Genomic DNA, 24,922 nt, shown 5'->3' on the forward strand with positions numbered 1-24,922 from the left:
CAAGCCCAGAAGGCTAGATAGTGAGAGACAGTAGAGACTTAAGTAAAAGTGTAGTTTGGAGTTCAAAAAATCTGGATTTGAACCCTGGTTCTGCAGACTAGCGTTCCTGGTCTTTTCCTCCAAAAGGGCTTAAACAGCCCCCTACCAGGTAAGCTCCTCAAAATCGGTGAACCGGGAAGCTGCATCACCCCAGCTCCCTAACACCGAGTTCCTGCTCCGCACCACCAAATGAAGGAGCATAAAATGCCACTCTCTGGCACTAAGAAAGCGCGCTTTTTTACTCTTCTCTCCCAGAATAAAAGGCCCTTACTTTTTAAAAGAAAAGATTTTATTTTTTCTTTCCGTTCTGTTACTAGCTGGAGCTAAACATTGGCTGGGGCCCCAGGCGGCTGCTGGAAAGGCGCCCTCCCAGGAGCAGAAGGCTGGTTTAGGGGAAACTGGGGGCGGGGAGAGAACTCTAGGCTCTGCCCAGCGCGGTAGGGCTTCTCCCATCTTTCCCCGGCCAGGCCAAGGCCCTAGTCTGAGCTTCCCGACTGCTGAGCTAGGTTAGGAGACTTGGGGGAACACTCACCGGGAAGTGGGGTCACGCAGCCCTGCCCCTCCTCGCGGGCGGGGTGGGGGAGGCGCGGGCCAGCCGCCGCGGGGGTGGGGACCACCCACGGCGCCCCGGGGCCCCGCCCCGGCCCCGCCCCGCGACGCGCCAGCCGGGCCTCCCCGCTCTCGGCTCTCGCCGGCTCTTCTTCGCGCGAGGAAGCCCTGCGCACGGCTGTAAATTTTTTTCTGGGTCTTCACTAAAGCAAGATGGGCCGCGGTACCCAGCTCTTTCAGATAAAGATGGAGGAGAGGGCTAGAGGGTCTAGACTGGGAGTGAAGAGATGGCCTTCCTCCTCCTCACTCCTGCCCCCCACTCCTCCCCCCTTCCCTTCCCGGCGAGAGGGCTACACCGTGATTTACAGACGTATCCTTCCCTAACCCATCCGGAAAGTTTTGGGTAGCAAATTATTTTAGTTAGGAAAAAAAATTAACGTCAGGTTTGGGGATAAAATTATGCTGTTCCCAAATGCGAATGGGGAATCTCTTGAATTTAGACTGGAGGGAGCGGGGTTGTGGGAGGGGAATGGTGCATCTGCTAGAGGGAGCTGGGGTGAGTGGTGGGGCCGGGGAAGTACGGTAGCGTTTAGGAGAGTGTCCAGTCCCCTCTTGGAGGGAGGGCCCATCGGCCGGGCCCTTCTACCCCTCCCTTCCCAGTTGCCAGAATGGAAAATTCATGGAGTCCAGGTTAGCCCAGGTCAACAAACTTTTATTGCCATTTCTGGCTCCCCCAGCCCCAGCAAGATCCCTGCTTACACTGTAGAAATACTGAGCTCTGGTGCAGAGGAATGGGGGGCGGGGGGGTGTTACCTCTCGTTCTCTGCACACTAACAAGGTTAAAAAAAAGAAACCCACTTACTGGAGAGCGAGGGCCATACAGGGGTGGAGTTCAAGGGGATGTATGGCTCAGTCCCACCTCTGCTGGCTGCAGAAGATAGAGACCATGGTTCCAGACATTTTTTAAAGGAGGGGAGACGGGGTGAATTTGGCTGCTTGTTGTACCCTTTGCAGTTGCTGCCACGTTTCCATGGAAATGAGGGAGGAGCAGGATGTAGCTCACTCTGACTACCTGGGAGGATGGCAGCACAGGCAGTTAGTAAACACATGGTCTTCCACTCCTCCCCAGCACATACGACTGTCCCCAGCCGACCCCCACGCTCACTGCCTGCTCCACTCCCTTCCCTTCTGGAGCCGGTATCATGCCAACCGGACTCCAGGCAGGGCGCGCTGGCGGCAAGCTCAGCGGCGGCCCCAGCAGGTCTGTCAGTTGCAGCGCTTCGGTGGAAAGCCCGTTGCCCCCACAACTCTGTGCCACTGCTGCTGCTCAAGCATCTGCTCAGACAAAACAAGAACAGAAACCCAAATGGTGGAGGGTAGAAAGAATACAAAATGACAATGCTGAGAGCTAGGATGGGGAGAGGAGGCACATCCTTCCCAGACTTGAGCCACCTGTGTACCCTGCCTTCTGGCGTCTGGAGTTTGCTTCTTCCCACTGGGCCGTCGCTTGTGGGCATGGAACCCAAGTCTCCATGTGGTGCTGAGAGCTGTAACCACTGCCGTTGGTTGATGAGGCTCGCCTGTTGCCCTAACGAGGAGATGCAGGATGGAGTCTCAGTACCATGGGTCAGCCCGGTGCTGCTGGTTGTAGAGCTGTAGTTTGATCTGATCTTTGATCTGACTCACGAGGATCATGGACAGCAGGATTCCCACCAGCTGGGAAAGGTGAGAAGGAATTGGGTCCTCAGCAATGAGTGATGCCTTTGTTTTCTCTGACTCAATCTTCCCAGTGCAGTCGGCACCATCACATCTCCTACCCTTCAGCAACGTTAGTGCCTGACACCCTAGCTGAGCCCCAGGTGCCCTCCCCCAAACAAAGGAGTCTTTACAGAATTGTGGGACCACAGTTTTACAGGGTAAGTTACCTGGGGGATGGCCAGGCCCAGTGCCACACCACCAAGTACGAAGAGGTTGCTGTGTATCCAGTTGACCAGTCTGTCAATACAGCCATTGGTGTAGATGACTTTACTAGCTTCCAAGTAGTCAAGGGCCTGCATACCTTGGCCACACATGGTGTTGATCACTGCCTGGGGAGAGAGTTGAAAAGCCAAGTGGGACTTCCATTCCAATAACTTTTTCTTTGGGGCCCTAGCTGATGGGCTTCCCACCCTTCCTAAACTCCTAAATTGTTAGAGAATATATGTGGAGGATGCTACGTTGGAAGTTGCTAAATGCAGACTTCCCTTCCTCTGAGACGTCTGAGTCCAGTTCTCCTTGCCTTAGAGACCTGTGCCTTCTGAACCCCCAAGTGGGCTACAGGAGTGCAAGATAACAGAGCCATCAGATTGGAGTGAAGAAAAACATCTGACAGCTGTCCTACAAAATTGACTGGCTAAACCAGGGGATAGAGATTCCCAATAGCAGCTGCCCTAATCAGAAAGTAACTCAGATCACTGCAGGAGGAAATGAGGTGGGATATGTGCTCACCTGGTTGGGGGTAGGCAAGCAACAGGAGTAAGGCACAGAGCAGCGCTCACGGCTGGGGTTGTCTTCCGAACAGTTGAAGTACATGTTCAGGGACCAGTCCTTGTAGGAAATCCCTCCACAGCAGCCGAACTGCAACAAAGCCCACCACAGGGGTTAAAATTACCACCCCCATCCCCACACTGAGGTGACAAGGGGAACTCTCAGAGCAACCAAAAGTCTATGGCAAGCTTGCACTTGCAAGTTCACGTTGTGTTGAAACACAACCTGGAACCTGGAGCTCAAGCTTCTCAGTGACCTTCCCCTGAAGAAGTTTTCTCTTCTTAATTTCTATCATTTTATATGTCTTGTTATAACTTGTTGTATATATATTTTGTTTTACACACTCAACTATGAGCTCCTTGAGGGCACTTTCTGGTTTTGCAGTCCTGTATAGCATATAGCTTGGCAAAAGTATATGTTCCAAAAATACTGGCTGAAATAAAGGATCAGTGCTACAAACATTTGCCTTAATATAGAGAAAGCACAGGAGGAGGCTCTTCAATATTGTGGGCCCATAATTACACCATGAAAGCAAACAGGATCCAAGTCAAGAGTGTTGCACCAAGCGAAGGGGAACTCAGCACTGGTCTCAAAAGCACTTTTGTTTCAAATTTAAGTTCTGACTCATAGCAGCATTATTTACAATAGGCAAAAGGTAGAAGTGTGCATCAAAAGATAAATGAATCAACAAAGTGCGGTATATACATATGATGGAATATCATTCAGCCTTATAAAGGAAGGAGTTTTGGCATATCCCACAACATGTATGAATCCTGAAGACATGCTAAGTGAAACAAGCCAGTCACAAAAGGACAAATAACAGTATTCATAGAGACAGAAATTCATAGAGATAGAACATAGAACGGTGGTTGCCAGGAGCTAGGGGGAGGGGGAAAATGGAGAGTTAGTGTTTAATGGGGTACAGAGTTTCAGTTTGGGAAGAAAGTTTTGGAGATGGACGGTGATGATGGTTGTACAACAATGTGAATGTACTTAGTGCTACAGATCTGTACACCTAAAAATGGTAAATTTGATATTATGTATATTTTACCACAATTGAAAAAATCTGACTTTTGAATTGGTAATATTAAAAAATCTGCCCAGTTCCCCCTCCCACTATAAGTAACCACTTATAATGGTTTCCTTCATATCCTTCCAGATTCCTTTTGCAAACATGAATACATATTTTCCTGTCTCTTTTTACACAATTGGTAGATTACTATATATACTGTTCTTTGCCCTTAAAAGTACTTTTAAAGCTACACGGGGTTTTTTTGCCAGACCCCTTCCCAGAATCCATTACCTGGCAGGTGATGAGGGTGAGGTGTCTCTTGGGATGGCATTAACTTTTGCCCACAGCTTCCCGGACCACTAGATGACCCCCCCCCCCTTAGCCCATACCTTCTTCTGGCCAAAATCAATGAGGTTCTGCAGGTCCAAGTCATCTCGGTAGTGCACAATGGCATTATTGATGATCTCACTCACTTTCCCCCGTGCCTGCCAGAAACACGAGGGAATCAGAACACAGGACTAACCCCTAACCTGCTCCTCCCTGCAGAAATAGCAATAGACCGTGGTCATCCTTCTTTATTTAAGTCAGCCTTGAAATCAGAACCAAGTCCTAGTGATGGAAGATGGCCAATTCCGAAGGCTGTGCATCCCTGGGCCCTCAGGTACCTGTGGGCAAGAAAAATGCTGGTCCTGCTGTTGCCTCTTCTCAGAGCCACATTTCAAGATAATCCAATATTTATCTATCTCTGAATATTATTACACAAAATACTTGTTGACTGATGCAAAGCAGCGAAACTAGTGTGTGTGTGTGTGTGTGTGTGTGTGTGTGTGTGTGTCCGGGGGCGGGGGTGGGTGCAGTATTTAGTAGAAAAGGACTTACTGAGCTGAGGCACTGACCTCTAGTGGACATAAGAGAATTGCATCTCTTTAGACTCAACAGATCTGTATCATATTAGGATTTTACTAAGCCCGAAGGACTAGGACATTCTGAATTAACTCAGTGGCTCTCAAATTCATAGTTCTACCATGGTCTCTTCCTTCCTGCTTCATTACTTTTCTCAAAGTTTCCTATCCATAGTCCTATATTCTGCCCCTGCTAATCATTTGCCCTTTGGGAAAGAAATTCTGGTTCTTAATTAAAAGGGCTGTCACTGAATGGCAGACCACTTCCAGATATGGTAAGAGCTGTTCAAAGTGTTGTTTACTTCCCCCTTTTCTTACTTTTGTTCATCCCAATAAATACTTTTTAAAAGAAATAAAAGGCTCTTCACGTTCTGTGGTCCACTTGATAAGTGAATTTTACTCAATCATTTGCCATTAAAGTTTACAAACTATTTTAACTTTCGGTTCATAGAATTTACTTCCCTGTCGGCCTCTCAGACTGTCAGAGGAAAACACCTTACAATCTTGAAATCCTCTTTAAATATGGCAACTTTAAAGGCCATTCATTCATCCCTAAGGATAACTTTCAGAGGCCGATGCTTCTCAGGGCAAGGACCACTGTGGTTAATTAGTCAGGCTAAGCACGGGCAGGAACCTTCCCTTCCTCCCTCTGGTTCACATCTGAGGAGGCCCTGTGACTCCCAGTGTTACCTTGTCTGAGAAGACGAAGCCCAGGACCCCGGCTGCCAGCTGTAGCAGGAACACGATGGTGAGACAGAGGGAGAACTGTGGGGAACAGGCGGAAAAGGGAGACAGTCTGTTACCATGCTGGGCAGTAGTTCTTTCCAGGGCCATGGCGAGTACTGGGGGGCCACGGGGCACTTCCTCCTAGGTGCCCCACACACAGTAAAGGCAGCTGCCTCTGGGACGCTGTCCTGGGGGTGGTCACCCTGTGCTGGGTCATCTGGGCTGAGCTCTACAGTGAGGAGTCCACAGCACAGGCCTTTGGGGCAGAGAGGGACAAAGGAAACTGAAAGGTTTCAGGAATGAGAGGCACGTGGAGGAGGCGGCCAGGGCATTTCTGGGGGTGCCCCTGACCACTCACCGTCTGCAGGAGGCAGATGTTCTCCCGGAGAGAGCCGATGCAGCCGCAGAAGGTGAGCAGGAACATGAGGACGCCCACCACGATCAGCAGGATGGCAGGGTCCACGGCCAGGCAGGCCAGTGCTGCTTCTGGGGGAGGGGGCTGCCTCTCAGTCTGAGTCTGGTGCCGACTGAGGGGGTACCAGGGAGGGGGTGGGGTACCCCCAAAACTGTCCTCTTCCCCTGGTGGGGGATTCTCCAGTGTGGCTGGGGGAAGGTTACAGGAAGCAGTACTGCCCTCCCATGGGGAGAACACAAAGGGCCCAGAAGGGTTTGTGGTGTTTAATTTGAGAAACTAACAAAAAGTAAGAGCCTTCATTCCCAGGCTTAAGAGAGGAGCGACCACTTTCGCTCCAGAAAAGAATTAGAATGGCATTAGGCTCATTGGCTTTGCAGATTCCGTTTCCTGGAGACTTTGTGCAGAGGAATAGGAATGGAGGTTGAGTTAACTCCGGAACAGAGCGAAGGAAGGGCTACAGCCCCTGGTTACTCTTTGCACCCAGAAGCCTACCTTCTTCCCTAGACACTTCCTAAGCCTAAAATGCAGGCAGATCTCAGAAGACTCGTGGGAGCTCAGGGAAATCCAGGTGAACTGGCTTGGATGGCCTGCTGGAGTAAGCCTCTAGGATTTGGCTAGAGGGTGGTTGCCCCCTATAGCTCCAGAGCTTATGTGGGAAGGAGAGCTGAAAGGCCAGGGCTGAAAGAGGCAGAGAAGAGTCGCGGGGAGATGGACGGGGACCTACAGCTCACCTGCATGCTTCATCAGCCGAGCGTAGACTCCCACAGCAACCATCACCATGGAAATCACCTGTGGAGACAGGGAAGGAGCCACACTCTGAGGTTTTGGAAATCAGGGAGCCCTGAGAGCCGTGAGTAACCTTAACGCAGAGTAGGAGGAGGACGACTCTTCCTGGACCCAGAAATGAGCATCTTTTTCCTCCCTGGCGATACTATTGATAAAATCTGTCAGTGCTTTACCTCCATGAAAAGCTTATACCAAGATTATCTCATTTAATCCTCACAACACGGTTATCTTGTGAGGCAGCGATTATCCCCATTTTACAGATGAGGAAATTAAGGCAATGCAAGGTTAAAACAGAATAGCAGTTAAAAACATGAGCTTCGGAGTGAGTTGAACCTGGGTCTGTGTTGGACAACTCTCTGAGCCTCAGTTTCTGTATCTGAAGATGGTAATTTAAAACAACTACGTTTAATAAGATTACTGTGAAAATGAAATAGAAGAATGCATGGAAAGCATTTAACACAATGCCTGATAATAAATATTATCTATCATTGCTAAGGATTAACTTGCCCAGGGTCACATAGAAACTGTGAAGTTCTGAATTTGAATCCAGCTACATCAAAGGGGAGGTCTTAAAGCTGAAGCAGGCCTGAGTAGATGCTCCCAGGTCTCTAACCCTCTTGGAGGTCAATATGGTGTCAAATGCAAGAATGAAAGTACAAACCAGTGTGAAAGAATGCTTGCACATGAATGCGTGGGTGTAAAATAGCAGAACTACCTTGCAAAGGAATCTTTTTAAACCCTGATTCCAGTGTGGAACAGAGAAGTTTAGACCTTTCAAACTTCCTGGCTTCTCTCTGAGAGAACAAACCCATCCGAGACCACCAGCGCTCCCTAAAGGGGCCTTCTCTATGCCCCGCCCTATGCCTCCAGGAGTGCAGGGTGGCCCAGTGTGCACATCCTTCGGCCACCCTTCCTTTGTGCCCAGTTCCCAGGCTGGTGCTAAGAAGCAGCTGGCTGTCACCATGGCAATAGCGGGGGCCAAGCTCTGGCTGGAGGCAGTTCTCAGCAGCAGGGACTTGACCAACTCAGTGGTGAAGGAGAGGGCTGGCTGCACTCCACTGTCCTGCAAGACAGAGACCAGCTGGGAAGAAACCATCTTGGGGCTTTGGTGGGAGAAGGGAATTGAGCACCTATAGCAGGTAATAGGGTCAGACTAGCCCCTCAGTAGAGAGACATTTTCCTTGGGAAACTACCAGCTGGTGCATTCAGCAGGAAATGGGAAACCCTTGTCTAAAACCGCGCCTTTCAGGACTCTTCTCGGCTTGTACACACAGCCCCTTCTCCTTGGTCCCCAATCATTTGACGCCGCCTCTGACTCGGGGCCAGATGTGTGATGTGCTGGCCCTCACACTCTTTGTCCAGGAGAGAGGGAGCTGCTTGCAGAGAGAGCTGTGTGAGGGGCTGCAGGTGCCAGCTGGCTTCTTGTCCCACAGCACAGCCAGGCTCAGGGAGCAAGGGGGAGTTGGTGGGAGGCAAGGAAACCACACAACCGAGATCCCGGTTACCCCACAGGCCTGGAAGCACAAGCCCTTTGCCAGAGTGATCGGGCATCTCTGTCTGCCCTTTAAAACTCACCACAGCCAATTACGGTTCTGAATATCACTTTACTGAATCATTAAAAAATATGTATCTGCTCTTTACTTCTGTTGCTCCCAGGCTTCTCACTGTTTTGTCACATGTTAAATTTTCACTAAGGTGTATAACTTTCCACAGAGACGGTCTCTGATTAAATCCTAACACAGCTAAAACAAGAAAGGAAAAGTAAAGAGATGCCATGTGTCACAGGGTAACTTCATTCCATGGGTGGGCTTGTAATTATAGCAGTTGCTCTGTCTCTATCTGTGGTACGTAGAAAAGTCCTCCCAAAGATGTCCATTCTTAATTCCCAGAATCTGTGAATATGTAACCTTACACAGCCAGAGGGGCTTTGCCAATGTGATTAAGTTAAGGACCTTGCAACTGGGGAGATTATCCCAGTTGGCCCAATATAATCACAAGGGACCTTATAAGAGGGAGGCAAGAGGGTCAGAGTCAGAGGAGGAGATATGTATGACAACAGAAGCAGAGTTTGCAGTGTGTGCCATAAGCTGAAGAACGTGAACAGCCTCTAAGAGCTGGAGAAGGCAAGCAAATAGATTCTTACCTAGAGCCTCCAGAAGGAACCATTCCTGCTGACATCTTGATTTTTGCTCAGTGAGACCTGTTTTGGACTTCTGACCTTCAGAACTATGAGAAAACTAATTTGTGTTATATTAAACCATTAAGTTTGTGGCAATTTGTTACAGCAGTAATAGGAAACTCATACACTATCCAAATCCAATTCATCAGCTGTTACGTAGGAGATACTCTGAGGACTGCAAAGATGAGCAAGATGTGGTCCCTGCCCTTAAGGAGGTGCATCCGTTACCTGGGACGGGGCAAGAGCATCTAGAGCCTAATGCAGTGCTTCTTAACCTTGGCTGCCATTAGAATGGGGGGCACGGAGGAGAACTTAAAAACTGCTGATGCCTAGGCTGCACCCCAAACCCAGTATATCAGAATCTCTGGCACTAGAACCCAGCAACAGTGTTTCTGAATGCATACCAGGTGATTCCAACATGCAGTCAAGTTCGAGAACCACAAGCCTAAAGCACACTCAGCCAGGCATCTAGAGCAGTAGGTGCTGGCTATGTGAAAAACAAGATTAAGACATTAATATTATCATTAATATTGAATATGATCATTAATGATACTGCTTACCTGGAACTCACAAGCTAACTCTAAAATTCTGCATTTCTGTCATTGATCTGCCTCTTTATCCTGCAGTCAAGCTTGCCCTTTCACACTTCTATTCCTGCCCACATCTCCCACCCTGAATTCCTCAAAGCTGCTGCCATTCCAAAGTTAGTGCTGCTGCTGTTAACAGCATAGCATTTTAGAGCTGAATAGAAGCTTAGACATGAACTGAGCCACTCACCTTTTTTTTACAGATGAGGCCAAAAGAGGGAAGTGATATTTGACCAAATGCACATGGGTGCCGTGGCAATATCTGGACTAAACCCCATTTCCAGTCTCAGGTACTGTCTACAATATATCAGTCTTTGCTACAAAATCTCATGACATCCTCCAATATCACCAATGATCTCCTTTCATGATGAGAATGGAGATAAAGACACTTCTCTTCCTAGAATAGCTTTTCATATTCTGGCTAGAATGAAGCCTCGCTGGAAACTTTCAAAAGCTAGACAGTTTTTAGAATAGCTGAGTCCAGCCAAAGGCATGTTCTTGAAGAGTTGTCAATCAAATTATATAAAATAATTTGCACGCACCAGTACCTTTATCCTTACGTAAGGTAAGTAATCACCTTATAAAGAAAATAGCCATCCCCTGGGCTCCTTGGAGAAATGGCTGATCCTAGGACTGGGGTGGGAAATAGATAAGCCTGGAGCATCTTGTGGTGCCAGAAGGTAAGGAAATCCTCAAAAACAAACAAAAAACAAAAACAAAACCCCACATTCGTGTGGCTATGCCAAAGAGACATCAAAATAAAAGAGTATGGGGGCTTCCCTGGTGGCGCAGTGGTTGAGAATCTGCCTGCCAATGCAGGGGACACGGGTTCGAGCCCTGGTCTGGGAGGATCCCACATGCCGCGGAGCAACTGGGCCCATGAGCCACAATTACTGAGCCTGCGCGTCTGGAGCCTGTGCTCCGCAACAAGAGAGGCCGCGATAGTGAGAGGCCTGCGCACCGTGATGAAGAGTGGCCCCCGCTTGCCACAACTAGAAGAAAGCCCTCGCACAGAAACGAAGACCCAACACAGCCATAAATAAATAAATAAATATTAAAAAAAAAAAAAGAGTATGGAATTGCTACCCCAAATATAAAATAAATACCCATGAATCCATACTGATATAAATGACTTAATAAATAAATAAATGGGGGAGAAAAGACAAATCCCGCATGTAGAAGAATCCCAAATATTTTATGGAGGTACTGCACTGTCAAGGACGTGGAGCATACATAACTCCCCACTTCCAAGTGTGGGCGGCACATAGTAACTTCCTTCCAAAGAGAACAGTATGGAAAAGGGGGGAAAAGACTAACTTTACAGTGGAGAAGCCTGACTACCTCAGCCAGGTGATCAAGGTCAACATCAACAGAGGTCATTGATATATGAGATTATGTGATGAAAATGGCACTTCCCTTCTGTGCTCTTCCTTCCCCAAACCCATAACCCCAGTATAACCATGAGAAAACATCAGGCAAGTTCCAATAGAGGGACATTTTACAAAATGTCTGACCAGTACTCCTGAAAACTGTCAAAGTCATCAAAAACAAGGAAATTCTGAGAAACTGCCACAGCCAACAAAAACCTAAGGAGACATGACAACTGAATGAAATTCAATATCCTGGATGGGATCCTGGAACACAAAAAGGGCATTAAGTAAAAACTAAGGAAATCTGAATAAAGTATGGACCTTAATGATAATGCCATTAATTGTAACAAATGTATCATACTCATGTAAGATGTTAATAAAAAGAGACACTGGATGTGGGATATGTGGGAAGTCACTGTACCATCTTCTCAAAAGTTTCTGTAAAACTAACACTGTTCTAAAAAATGAAATCTATTTAAAAAATAGTCACCCTCAGTTTGTTAGTCTTGTAAATCCACACTTTTTAATATCATATTTTCTTAAACTGGGATTCACTTGCATGCAATTTTACAACCTTTAATCAGGGTGATTTCTGCTTACACCAAAACATATGGCAGTGGATCTTAAAACTGTTCAGATGACAAGGCACTAACAGTGCTCTGTTGGTGTACACTATACGACCTTGACATATCAGATTCTTTTTGAAGCTTTAATATGCTACTACTGCTATCTAATTTACAGTCATATTTAACTTTCCCCAATTATCACAATAATGTCCTTTATAACTGTTTTTTTTCCCCCTTTTTTCTGGTTCAGGATCCAGTCAAGGATCATGCATTTAGTGATCAAGTCTCCTTTAGCCTGGAACAGTCTCACAGCTTTTTTTCTTTTCTTTGTTTTTGGTTTTTCAAGACACCGACTTTTAAAAAATCGTGGTAAAATACATATACCACAAAATTACTCATTTTAAAGTGTACAGTTCAGTGGCCTTAAGTTCATGCATACTGCTATGCGACCGCCACCACTATCAGGTTCCAGGACATTTTCATCACCCCAAATATAAACCCTGTACCCATTAAATGGTCATTCCCATTCCCTCCACTCCTCCAACCCCTGGCAACCACAGATCTGCTTTCTGTCTCTATGGTTTTGCCTACTCTGCACATTTTCTATAAATGGAATACATAATATGTGGCTCTTTGTGTCTGCCTTCTTTCACTTAGCATAATGTTTTCAAGATTCATCCATGTTGTAGCATGTAAGAGTACTTCAATACGTTTTATGGCCTAATAATATCCCATTGTATGGATAGAACCCAATTTGTTTATCCATTCATCCACTGATGGACATTTGGGTTGTTTCCACCTTTTGGTTATTGTGAATAGTGTTGCTATGAATATCCATGTACAAGTTTTTTTTTTTTTTTTTTTTTGGCCACACCACAAGGCTTGTGGGATCTTAGTTCCCCGAACAGAGATCAAACCCAGGCCCACAGTAGTGAAAGCACCGAGTCTTAACCACTGGACCACTAAGGAAGTCCCCTTGTACAAGTTTTTGTTTGAATACCTGTTTTCAGTTCTCTTGGGTATAGACCCAGGAGTGGAACTGCCAGGTCATATGGTAATTCTATGTTTAATTTTTTAAGGAACTGCCAAACTTTTTTCACAGCAGCTGCACCATTCCACATTCCCATCAGCAATGTACAGGGTTCCAATTTCTCCATATCCTTGCCAACACATGTTCTGATATTTTTTCTTTTGACACTGAAATTTTTTTTGGTAAGTCCAGGCCAGTCGTTTGGCTTAATGTCCCTCAATTTGGATGTCAGATTGTTTCTTCCCAATTAGATTCAGACGACATATTTTTGACAGGAATATTACACAGATAATGTATTCTTCTCAATGTGTCATGTGAGGAAGCATGACATACTAATTTCTATCATAGAAATAAGGAACAATTTTACTAACAGATGATTCAGCTGTTAGACGTATGTCTCTGCATCTCATAAAATAATATGGCAATACTCTAAATAGTTTCCTAGTTTTCTATAATGTTTGTTGCTACTTGTCCTCTTCCCTTTGCCTTCTGCTTGCACTTGGTGGCAGATAAGCAGCTGTTGTCTTGGAGAGAAGATGGGAGAAAACAGAAAATGGAGAAAAGCCTTTCCGTTATCTTGACTTTTTTTCTGTAAATCAGGAAAAGACAGTTATGATTTGATGTGAGGAAAACCCTTATTCTAGCCCCTAGGACACTACTTCACGGCCATCAGTACTAAGAGATAAGTGGTTATAGGGCCCCAAGTTGAGGCCCTGAACAAGAGTTCTTCTCCTGGCTCTAATGCTCAAATGCCGATAGTTACAGGCAAATTAGCTGTTGGAATCCATTTTCACTGGATTGTACCTTAAGACCAATGCAGTGTGAAAAGCTCTGAGGAGTGGACCTAGGGAAGGTCCTTAAAGACAACAGTGGAGTCTCTGTTCCTATGATATATATGAAACTTCTCTGTAAACTATAAAATATAAAGATGCCATTAATTGTCATCTCCCTCTGGCTAACAGTAGGAATGTGAGCAAGAGTGTTCAAGGCTGAAGGAAGTCAGGCTCAAGGTTGGTCCTTACCTAGACTCTAATCCCCACCTAGTTGCCACTCGTCAGGAGGAGCACTCATCCTAGCTCTCCAAGTCCATCCCCAACAGGTGACTTCTAGGAGCCAATTCTAACAACGATGTAACAGCTACCTTTTGTTGAGTGCTAAGGGCCAGGCACCGGACTAACCACTGTATGTATACTATGACCACAACCCCAAGAGGGTGTTAGGATCTCCACTTTATAGAACTGATGTTGGGAGAACGCACTCAGTTAGTGAGTGGCTAAAGAGGGACTGGAATGTAGGTCCACATGGCTCCAGAGCCTTATGGTCACATGGCTGCCTCCCTCTCTGCCTCCTACCAGGACATGTGTATTCACTTCCAGGCATCATGTGAGGTGGGAAGGAGCTGCCTGCAGTTATCTTGGGTGAGCAGCGGGTAATCTCCAGACTGGGCGGGGCTCAGGCAGGGGGAAGTAAAACAGCATCAGGAGGGCCCTGCAGGACCCAGAGGGAAGTCCCTGGAACGGCGCCTGAAAGGGGCAGACGGGGCATCGCCACCCAGGGCCCGCCAGCCACCGAGAGAAAGCCCGGCCTGTCCGCCTTCCACATTCTAAAGTCCAGTCTGCATGAACCGGGTGGATGTGTCTCAGAGTCCTCACCTCTTCTTTGGAATAAATCTTTTTCCCTCTTCTTCTGAAGGTGGCAGTGGGGAACAGCTGAGAGTAGAGTGATTCCCTGCATGGGAATCAAAACACTGTCCCTTCCCAGAGGGACATTGGGAGGGAGGGGTCTGTACCTCCAGCTTCTCAGTCCTTTCTATCCTTATTTCTGGATGAAGTCAAAGAAATCACATCCTGCTAGCCCTAAAGTAGCGCCTCCTCTCTCACTGCCCAGGATCTGCACACACTGGTCCTTCAGTGGTCATCCTGGCACCACCATTGTTCCTGGGTTTCTGAAGTGGCAACTATCCGTGTGAAACTGGCTCTTGGCTTTCTCCCTCTGGATAGGATGGAATTGTCCTGCTGGAGTAGAGGAGTCCACAGGGCTCTTTCCTCTCCAATGTCTGGGCCAACCCTTTAGCTCCTTCCAAAGGTTTTCCAAGGGTATAAATGAGGAAGGAAAGTTCACAAGTGCTCAAAGTAGTATAAACACGCAAACTCACAGCCTGGAGTTACCAGCCTGACACACAGCCTGCTATCGAGACTCTAAGAGATGCTTTTCTTTTACTCTTTTTAAAGGCTGCTTGAAGTTTATGATTTTCTACTTGGTACAAGGCAAATAGAGCTATCTGGGGAGTTAAGAAGGCATGCATGTGACTTGACAGCAAAGAGTGTGGTTCTTGTCTTCATTCTTGGTATTGTTATTATTGTTTTTATAAAAATAATGTGATAGGGACTTCCCTGGTGGCACAGTGGTTGAGAATCCACCTGCCAATGCAGGGGACACGGGTTCGAGCCCTGGTCTGGGAAGATCCCACATGCCGCGGACCAACTAAGCCCGTGCGCCACAGCTACTGAGCCTGCACTCCAGAGCCCGCAGCCACAACTACTGAGCCCGCGAGCCACAACTACTGAAGTCCGCACGCCTAGAGCCCATGCTCCACAACAAGAGAAGCCACCGCAATGAGAAGCCCACGCACCGCAACGAAGAGTAGCCCCCGCTCGCTGCAACTAGAGAAAGCCTGCGCACAGCAACAAAGACCCAATGCAGCCAAAAATAAATAAATAAATAAATAAATAAATAAATTTATATATATAAAAAAATTATAATTCATTTATTGCAGCCTGGTTAGTCTATAGGGAAAGGAGGGGAAAAATGGGGGAGGAAATGGTCTCTGTCTCCTAGCATATTTAAGTAGTTGTGTGTGTGTGTGTGTGTTTGTGGTGGGGGGATGGGGGCATAAGGGACCCTGTCACTCAGGAGGGGCTTTTGCCAGGCTTGATGCCTGATCATTTCCTCATGGCTTCTGAGCCAGGTTACAACAGATAGTGCTGCAGGTGGTTTGGGGCATCCTGAGTGCCCTGGGGACTCTAATACAGCGGTCCTAGGCAGGAAAGTGAATTTGTTGAAGAAGATACCTCACCAGAGGCCTGGATCAGCCTAGGGAAGACCTGGAAGGGGGTCCACGTGTGCTGTGCGTGGTAATTAGGCCCTGAGGGAGATGCTGGAGGGGATGGCTGCCATTTTTTCTGACCTGGCTTGAGGGAGGGGTGCCAGGCCCATTGCAGAAAAGAACACAGGACAATACTCCAACCAGGAATGCTGGAGGACTTAACGTTGTGCTGCATCCTGAAATGCTAGTGTCCATGAGAGAGGGAGGAAGGGCATCATGCCTCCACCCTGTAGGCTCTGCTCTCTCATCCCCCACTCAGTAAACATTCAATAAGTACCCACTCTCTGCCAAACACAGCTGGGCACTGAGAATCCAGAAGTGAATAAGGCAGTCTCTACTCTCGGGAGCCTGAAGTCTAGAGGGGGAGAAAAATAGAAACACATAATTGCAGCACAGATAAAGAAAGATCTGACAATCGAAATATGTACGAGGTGCCATGGGAGCCCTGAGGCATCGCCACTAAGGAAGCCTCAGCCGAGACACAGGGGCAGGAGATCTGAGCTTCTGGGCTTTGCCTGACTCAAAAGCCACCCCAACTGCTGCCCAGGGTGGGAAAAGGATCAGCAAGGAAGGAGATGGCTGCTGTAGGCAGCACTGATAATGTTCCTGCCAACATACGCCCAAGATGATAAAGCATGTACCAGCCCACTCTCTTCCCTCTGCACAGAGCTGTCCGATACAGGGAGGTAAAGAAAGTCAGCTACTTCTTAACTGAAAGACTAAAATACAACTTCTGTGATCTTGAGGCAACTCTCCAAGCCATGGGATCCTAATAATCAGTAACCCAGAAGCACAATTCTGGGGAGAAAATCAGAACTCCTGGGCAAAAGGGGAAGTGAGATTTGAAACATGAACAGGTGGACTAGGTCCTGGTCCCAAAGGAGCCAGGAGCTTTCTGAGTCAGACACCAAATGCCCCAAGGATCAGGGCTCCTAGAGAAGCAGCAGGGATAGCCACTGCCACCACTGAGTATGAGCCCAGACAATGCTGGCTACCATCCCAAGGTGATCCAGGCCCAGACACAAACACCACCCATACACAGCTCCCCGGCACCTGGCCAGAATACGCACTCTGTCTGGAAAAGGAGTGGGCTGACAGTCCCAGCCATGGCACTCAGGTGCCTCCTGAGCAGAAGAGGGGAATTTGATTAGGATGGTGGAAGCCTGCAAAAAAGAAACCACACTAACCAGTCCCTAAAGGGGGGATGGGAAGACAAATGACCCCTGGTCTGGGGAAGCAGCTCTTCATCTCCAGCTGGCCTTGTGTGGAACGAACTCTGCGGCTCTGGACCTGGGGGGAGAAGTGGCACTAATGCCAAAAGAGTATTGTCCCCTGGGAAGGTCAATGTCCCAGGGATACTGGGACACAAAAAAGATGCATCCTTAGATCTAGCCTCAGCTCTTGAAGGAAGAAAACAGTCCCCAAAGTGATGCATTCATCTTTAAATAGTTCACAGAGGCAGAAAAAAATTTCTCCTTTAGAGGAGAAAGCTTAAGGACAGAGAGACAGATATATTGGCTTGGGATCACACAGTAAGTTGGCGCCAGAAAGAGACTGGGCCTCTTGTCCTTCAGTGTGCCATTTCTAGTGCCAACGACTTCTTATGAGTCTAAAGTAGGGCCAAGAAGGGGCTCTCCTCTAATTTGGGATGGTGCCAGCTTGGTTAGCCAGGTCCTCTGACCTTGAATGAAGCATTTGTACCAAGATAAATGGGTCTATGGAGCCAAACTCTCTCCCTTGCTGCGACCTCCCAAAGTCATTTATCTGGCAAAAGGCCGGTGGGGTAGAGTGGGGAAGTCCAGGAAAATTACTGAGAACACAAGTGTAACAGATGCACCCAGCTGTTGTAGCTGGGGAGCACAGATAAGGGTGAAGTGCCAAAGGCTCCAAAGAAGACGCAAGCAGAGGCTTGGTTGATAGAGGAAGTTAGAGTGAGGACCTGAGGTCCCTGGGATGCTAGTGCTGGCTCTGAGGATGGCGTGCATTGGCCTGGGACACTCAGTGAGCATGTAAGAGGGTTCTCAGGAACTTGCTTTTAGGTGGGGGGTTCCCCTTAGGACATCCCCCCAGCCTGGCAGAGTGTGAGATTTTCTTCCATTCTTGCCTGACCTCCAGCTGAAACAGAACCTACACCATGAAACTTGTGTTGACTAGTTAACTACTAATACTGCTAACACCCCAGCCACAGTAGCAGCCATCTGGGCCAAGGACTTCCCCTAGAGGCACTGTGGTTCAGTAGAAAAAAATCACCAGATCAAGCTCACTAACCAGCTGTTGGACCTAGGATAAAACAACATCTCTATGCTTTGGCTTTCTCATATATAAGATGCGAGTACTGGACAAGATGTCTTCCAATTTTTTTTTCCAGTTCTAAAACTCAGAATTTGTTAGGAGTTCAAACTTCATTTTTCCCAGCACAATGGCTGAGAATGAGCTGTCATCACCACCCTCTGGGATTTCTCTCATTTTTCCCAACGGGCTAGCACTTACGTACTTTGTGTCTGTTCACACCACGGCCCCTGTGAAACCTTTCCAGCAACTGGCTTAGCTGCCTAGTCCGCTCCCTCTCCTAGGAAACGTATTTTAGACTCCTCCCTCCTGCAAGTCTGAACTGTAGGTCTCAGGCAGAGGTGGGCAAGCATAACGGGCTCTTAGAGCAGCAGCTCTGGTGTAGTTGGTGCTGGAAGAGAAATTGGGGAAAGGGGGTGGATCTCCCAATGTTCTCAAACCCAGAGAGGCTCAGGGACTCTCTAGACCTGAAACAGGATTGAGCTAGCATTTCATGATCTGGTCCAGCTGCATTCTCAGCTCCAGCAGAGTATTTCTGGCATCCTTGATCATGCTGGATTTTTATGGAGGAGGAGACTAAGGCCTACAGAGGTGAACATATTGCCCAGGTTAGTCAAGTTAACAATTAATGGCAGAGTGGGGATGAGAATCTAGGCAGTCCCGGTCCAATATTTTTTCTACTCTTCCAGCCCCAAGCAGAAGATTCTGAAAGGACCCCTGGACTTCCAGCCCAACATAGGGTCTATTTAAAGAAGCTGAAGACTGTCAAACTCCCTGGGATGGAGCCTGGTCCTGAGAAAGGTGGGGCAAAGTTTGGGACAGTTCTGGGAAAGACATCCACACCTGGAGGCCCTTCCTGTCCTTTCTCAGCCTTTGGAGGGAGGAAGGGCAGCAGAGGCCTGCAAAAGGAAGAGATGAAAGCCCCTTAACTCATTCTCTCTGAGGTAAGGGAGAGGGAAGGTTTGGGTTTCCCTCCTTCCTCTTTTTTCTTTGCCAGGAGGGCCTCCCAGCCCCCAGGCCTGAAAAATCCCCTAATCATGAAGGTATCAGTGGGTCTGGAAAACCCGCTCCTCCCGCTCAAAGCCACCTTTCTGGCCTGACACAGACCCTCATCCGATGCCGAGAGGAGAATACCCAGAAGTCTGCACTGAATCCCCTGCATCTCCCCCACCCCAACACGCTCTGCAGACAAGGAGCCACTGTGGTGTCTCTGCTTAGGATAAATTACCCCAAAGTACGCTCTTCTCAGAAAACTCGGCAGTGCCGCTCACCACGTTCGCCTTGAACCGGGCAGCCGGGGACGACCTCTCCTCGGCGCGGGCAGCCCACTCAACCCTCCAGGGGGTGCCCTGCAGCCCAGGTGCCCCCACGACCCCCAAGCCTCACCCAGAAGAGCATGTTGAAGAAGAAGAGCAGGTATTTCACCAGCGGACTGACGAAGGAGAAGTCCTCCCCGTAGGCGGCCGGCGCCCCGGGTCTCCGGGCCATGGTCCAGCCGCCGCCGCCCCCGGGGGCCTATCTCCCCGCGGCGGCCGGCCCACCTGAGCGCTCCGCGCCCGGAGGCATGAGCCGTGCCACGGCCGGAGCCCGAGCGGCGGGGGAACTGCGCTGCGGCGAGAGGTGCCCGCGCCGTGCCTCCGGGAGAAGCGCGGGCAGGGGAACGGCGCCGCTACTGGCGCCGCCGGGAGTCGCGGGAGCTGCCGCGGGCAGCGCGAGCGGCAGAGACTCCGCTGTGGCTGGAGGACTAGCCCGGCCCGCCGGGCTCCCAGGAAACCGGGCCCGCCCTCGACCTCCATTGGCTCGTCTGCCGAAGCCTGATTTCTCATTAGTCGGTCTCTGATGTCACTAAGTATCCAACTGTCCCTCTTTTCCAAGAGGCGGGGGAGACACCTGTTCTGTGAGGCACAACTTGTTAAAGGGTCAGCGGTTCTACCTCCTCCCCCAAGAAGGAAAGCATCCAGGCTGCAGCTACTCAAGGGGAAAAGGATGAGGAGGAATGCACACTGCATCACGCACCCACGTCCTCTACCCACTTGCTGTGCACGTATGTAAACACACATATATTAAAATCAACAAGTACGTACTCTGTATGTTGAGCAATGCGCTGAAAGCTGTGGGAATGCAAGAGAATAGACATATCCCTGGGTGTGTGTGTTGGGGGGGGGGGAATGACAATAAAATCAGAGAGGCAAAACTAACCTACACATAACAATTGAGAATATTTGAGTAGCTGCAATCCTGTTTAGCAACTATTTATTTTAAATGCTTATTTCAAAACCACTATAACCCAGTAGTGGAAATTTGGAAACATCACCAAGAATCCTGCCATCCTAATTCATTACTGTTTCAGTCCCCACCTCCCTATTTGTCTTGATCTACATGAAGACAGAGTTTTTAACACGCTTATCCGACCCACACAGGTCGAGAGCAGTGCGGGTGATGGACACTGTGCTGCCTACGTGACACAAACATGAATGCTGTAGGCTGAATGTTTGAATCGGTTCTCTCCCCAAATTCATATGTTGAAATCCTAAACCCCTAGGTGATGGAGCCTTTGGGAGACGCCTAAGTCATAAGAATGGAGCCTTTATGAATGGTATTAGTACCCCTATAAAAGAGACCCCAGAGAGCTCCCTCACCCTGCCTGCCCTGTGAAGACACAGTGAAAAGACAGCTGCCTATGAACCAGGAAGTGGGTTCTCACCAGACACTAAATCTGTGGGTGCCTTGATCTTCGACTTCCCAGCCTTCAGAACTGTTGAGAAATACATTTCTGTTGTTAGCTACTAGGTATATGGCATTTTTGTTATAGCCCGAACGGACTAAAACAATGATTTCAACCTCATCAGCTGCATGACTTGGTCAAACTACCTAATCTCCTTGAGCCTCATTTTCTTTAATGTTAAATGTGGAGGGTGCTAGCCTAACAACATTGATGTGAGGATTAAATGAGATAATGCATGCAAGTCACTTAGCACAGATTGGCACCTAGAAGGGCTCACTCAAAGCAGTATATCATTTGAACAGAATTTACAGTCCAGTCAGGAAGTATGATAACTGCACAAATAACTATAACACATTTGGTGGAGAGTTAGTAAAGATATCACGGGAAGTGAAATTAGGGGAGGATAAGATTTAGAATAGCAGAGATGGAGGGGAAGGGTAGTCCAGGTGGACAATAGGTGAACCGGAGCCTGGAGATGCAAAAGCACACTGTGTGTTTAGTGAAAAATAAGCAGACTGGTTTGGCTGGAGCATAGGGTATGCTGAGTATAGCAGTGGAAGTTTACGTTGACTGATGCCCATTCATGCTGAACTGAGTTAAAATCTTGGAAATACTTGAATATCAGATTGGAGAGTTAGTGTTTAATTGATTTGGGAATAAGTGTTTGGAAGGGGGAATAATGTAAGACCTGCTTTTTTTTTTTCTTTCTTTTTTTTTTTCAGTTAAAGTGAGAAAGAGACTGCAGAGAGGAAGGTTTGTTAGAAGATCACTGTTAATAGTCTAGATAATCAGAAATTAGGATCTGACTTAGGGGTAATGGACAGAACTGATGGGAAAGGATAGACGTGAAGCCACAGGGAAGATAGAATCTCTAAGGCTAGACTATGGTGGAGTATAGGGGTGATAGGAGCACCAGGGGTAGGGGTCAAAAAAGTGAGTCAAGGCCAGGTTACTGGAAGATTGGCCATTAACAGGTCAAGGTGACCACTTGGAAATCAGTTTTAGTATGAAGGGGGTGTTGTGGGCAGAAGTCATTTTACAAGAGGTTAAAGAGTGAATGGGTAAGTGAAGGGTGGATACCCATTTTCAGATGTTAGAGAGGTGAGGACTGAGAAAAAGACCAAGCTGCTGATTGTTTCTATTAGATGATTGCCCAGAGATCAGTTTTAGTACACACTGGGCAAGTAGCCCAGTTTATTTTAACCAAAAGAAAAGGAATAATGGGGGATAGAATTAGCAAAATAAATTGGACACAGATCATGGGGGGCCTTGAAATTGTTTACAGTTTACGCTGTAGACCACTTGAGAATTCTAGTGAGCCCCAGGTGTGAATAAGCCATCAGTCCACAATGCCTGTAGGACAGTGGCTGTGTCTCCCTGGCATACAGCAGAGCGTTCCTTGTGGGATGCTCAGAATGTATTCATTGTTGAAAACGTGGCTTTATTGAAGGAGTTTTGGTTGGATACTAACATGCTAAAATCTCCTTTGGGAAGGTTTAGAAAATTTGTTGGTAATGATGGTGAGTAGAATAAGAATTGAAAGAGGGCTAGCTGAATGAGTTGGAGGAATTGAAGTAGGCTTTATAAAGGAGGTAGGGCTTGGCTAAATTAAAGGGGGAAACAGCGTAAGCAAAGATGAGGAGTCAGGAATGAGTTGAGGATGGCATGATGACTACTAAGGAAATTGTACTTTGGGGTGCTTTAAGAAATGAGATTCCAAAAGGTAGGGTCCAGAATGGTTTAGGGGGTCTAAAATTGGTCAGATATCTCTTGTTACATAGTAAATGATCTCTGATCATACATGAACTCAAGATTTGGGGTTTTCAAAATTATCTACCTATGTTTTTCATGTAAGAAGAACTTTTAGTACAATAAGAAGGACAAAATTGGATAAGATTATTCTGAGCCTAAGAAGAATTAATAACTCAAGAATGCCTAAGCAAAGGGAATATTTAATTGGATTTATTTTGGATTGTGTTCCTTTCAAATTTATTAGACAATTGAAATATGACTGAGTACAACTGCATATATGAAATGAGAATACGATTGGCAGTGTCAGAACATTTTCTGAAGATCGCATAGGAAATTGTATACTCTTATTGAAGCTTGACAGTTTATCCCCCTTTCAGGAGGTTGGACCCTCTTTGATTACATATTTAGGTTAAGGTGCAACCCAGACATACCTGTCCCCTTCACAAAGTGTTCACAGATGGTCTACCAGCAATTTCTACTAGTATCTATTGGCCAGAACTGGGTGACATTGCCACCTTCACTGCAAAGGGTCTGGGAATACAGTATTATTAACTAATGTACTACTTCCCCAAGGTGGGGGGAAAACAAAGCTCTATTTTTAAGAAAGAAAGGGAGGGAGTTCCCTGGTGGTCCAGTGGTTAGGACTTGGCACTTTCACTGCTGTGACCCAGATTCAACCCCAAGTCAGGGAATTAAGATCCTGCAAGCCACCATGCGGTGTGGCCAAAAAAAAAAGAAAAAAGAAGGAAAGAAGGGGAGAAAGAATATGGGGAGAAAACTAGAAAAATATCTGTCAAAAGTGTTTATTGTGTGTTAGAATGTCTATTAGAATATGTCTGTATGTATTAATTTGGATGTTTGCGTGAGCCTAATGTGTGAGTTAAGGTCAACAGAATCAGTTATAAATTCACGCAGTAAATATTTGTTTCTTGGCAAAAAAAAAAGCATGTGAAGATGAACGAGCCACTATTACTGCCCTTGAGGAGCTCACGCTCTAGCTGGGGAATCAGGCATGTATGTAACTCTAAATGGAACCTTTGGATCATCTACCCCGCCCCCAGTTACCCTCAAGTGCTCCATCTCATCTTTGAGGTGGCAGCCATTTTGTACCATGTGATCTTATCCACCCACCATCCATTCTACCCAGACACTCCTGACATCTAAGCTGGGTCAACCAATTCCTTCCCACTCAAAACAGAGGGATAGCCACTCTCTCTTTGTGTGGCTAAAACTCTAACAGGTAAACTCAGTAGCTGAGGGACAGCCATGTTTTTGCCATAAGGACCACAGAGCAAAAGAGAATTGATCTTCAGCAGGTGAATGAATCACCTTTGGACAAGAGCAGAGAGATGGTTGTATGAGTCCCTTCCTCAGGCCCAGTGGCCTGCTTGCCCTTGGGTCCTAGGAGTTACTTTGTTATTTTTAAAATCGATTTTCTATTAAGCTAGTCTTTTTTTTAAAATTTTTTAATTTTTAATTTTTAAATTTTTTTGCGGCGCAGCGCAGCTTGTGGGGTCTTAGTTCCCCCACCAAAGATTGAACCTGGGCCCCGGCAGTGAAAGCGCCGAGTCCTAACCACTGGACTGCCAGGGAATTCCCTTTATTAAGCTAGTTTAAGTTACCCTTTCTTTCAACCAAATAATCCTTATTAACACACCAGAAAACTATAGGATGCACTGAATGGACAGCTCAGGACAGATCAGATGGATCATGACCAAGCATTCAATCTTTACTAAGGCCCAGTAGCAAGTCAGAGCTGTTTCTTAAAAGGAGAGTCGTTATCTGCAGAGGATAGCACAGCTTTGCTCCAAAATCCTAAAGGTCTATGCTGTGTTTTGCCTATAGGGATCTGCCAAAGGCTTCATGCAGTACTTCTATCTGCCCACAGACACTTCCAACACCATCATAGTTGCTAGGTCTCATGACAAGTAGCAGAGCAACTTGCATAGCAGCCTGGACCTACTGCAGAGCCTTCTCTTGTTCTGAGCCCCACTCAACACTAAGAGCTTTTTCAGGTCACTCAATAAATGGGCCAGAGTAGCACTCTCAAATGAGGTATATGTTGCCTCCAAAATCTAAAGAGGTACACTAGGCATTGTGTCATTCTTGGAGATAAGAGGGACCAGGTGAGACAACCTGTTCATTATCTTGAAAGTGTTATCTCAAATGCTCCAAACCACTAGACCCCCAGAAATTTTACTTTGGAGGGCTCCAGAATTTTTGTTGGATTTATTTCCAACCCTTTGGCACACATGTATATTACCAATGTGTCTACGTAGTTGCTACTTCCTGCTCATTGGGTACAATTAACACGATATCATTAATGTAATGGGCCTGCATGATGTTCTGTGGAATGAAAAGGT

The 24,922-nt window shown here is 47.1% G+C and overlaps 3 protein-coding genes across 4 annotated transcripts in view; 1 reads left to right on the forward strand and 2 right to left on the reverse strand.

Moving 5' to 3' along the window:
* SMO (smoothened, frizzled class receptor) overlaps nucleotides 1-689 on the reverse strand; it is a 37,106-nt gene extending 36,417 nt beyond the window's left edge. Inside the window, exon 1 of the mRNA XM_059933440.1 lies at nucleotides 572-689. The gene's annotated coding sequence lies outside the window, so the exon portion shown is untranslated. The remainder of the gene's footprint in view (nucleotides 1-571) is intronic.
* Nucleotides 690-1,279: 590 nt separating this feature from the next.
* TSPAN33 (tetraspanin 33) lies at nucleotides 1,280-19,826 on the reverse strand. 2 transcript variants are annotated; one of them, XM_059933443.1, is made up of 9 exons: nucleotides 19,469-19,559; nucleotides 9,099-9,181; nucleotides 6,901-6,958; nucleotides 6,113-6,240; nucleotides 5,719-5,793; nucleotides 4,516-4,611; nucleotides 3,076-3,204; nucleotides 2,514-2,675; nucleotides 1,280-2,304 (listed from the first exon to the last, which is right to left on the reverse strand). In XM_059933443.1, the coding sequence occupies exons 3-9, from the start codon at nucleotides 6,947-6,949 to the stop codon at nucleotides 2,203-2,205; spliced, it is 741 nt and encodes a 246-aa protein (XP_059789426.1). In that variant the 5' UTR covers nucleotides 6,950-6,958; nucleotides 9,099-9,181; nucleotides 19,469-19,559; the 3' UTR covers nucleotides 1,280-2,202. The 2 variants fall into 2 exon arrangements, with proteins under 2 accessions (XP_059789426.1, XP_059789425.1); XM_059933442.1 differs by lacking the exon at nucleotides 9,099-9,181 and having other exon boundaries at nucleotides 19,469-19,826.
* TNPO3 (transportin 3) overlaps nucleotides 18,925-24,922 on the forward strand; it is a 134,567-nt gene continuing 128,569 nt past the window's right edge. The window contains exon 1 of the mRNA XM_059933435.1: nucleotides 18,925-20,126. The gene's annotated coding sequence lies outside the window, so the exon portion shown is untranslated. The remainder of the gene's footprint in view (nucleotides 20,127-24,922) is intronic.

Source organism: Balaenoptera ricei, chromosome 9 (assembly GCF_028023285.1).
Source record: "Balaenoptera ricei isolate mBalRic1 chromosome 9, mBalRic1.hap2, whole genome shotgun sequence".
NCBI lineage: Eukaryota > Metazoa > Chordata > Mammalia > Artiodactyla > Balaenopteridae > Balaenoptera > Balaenoptera ricei.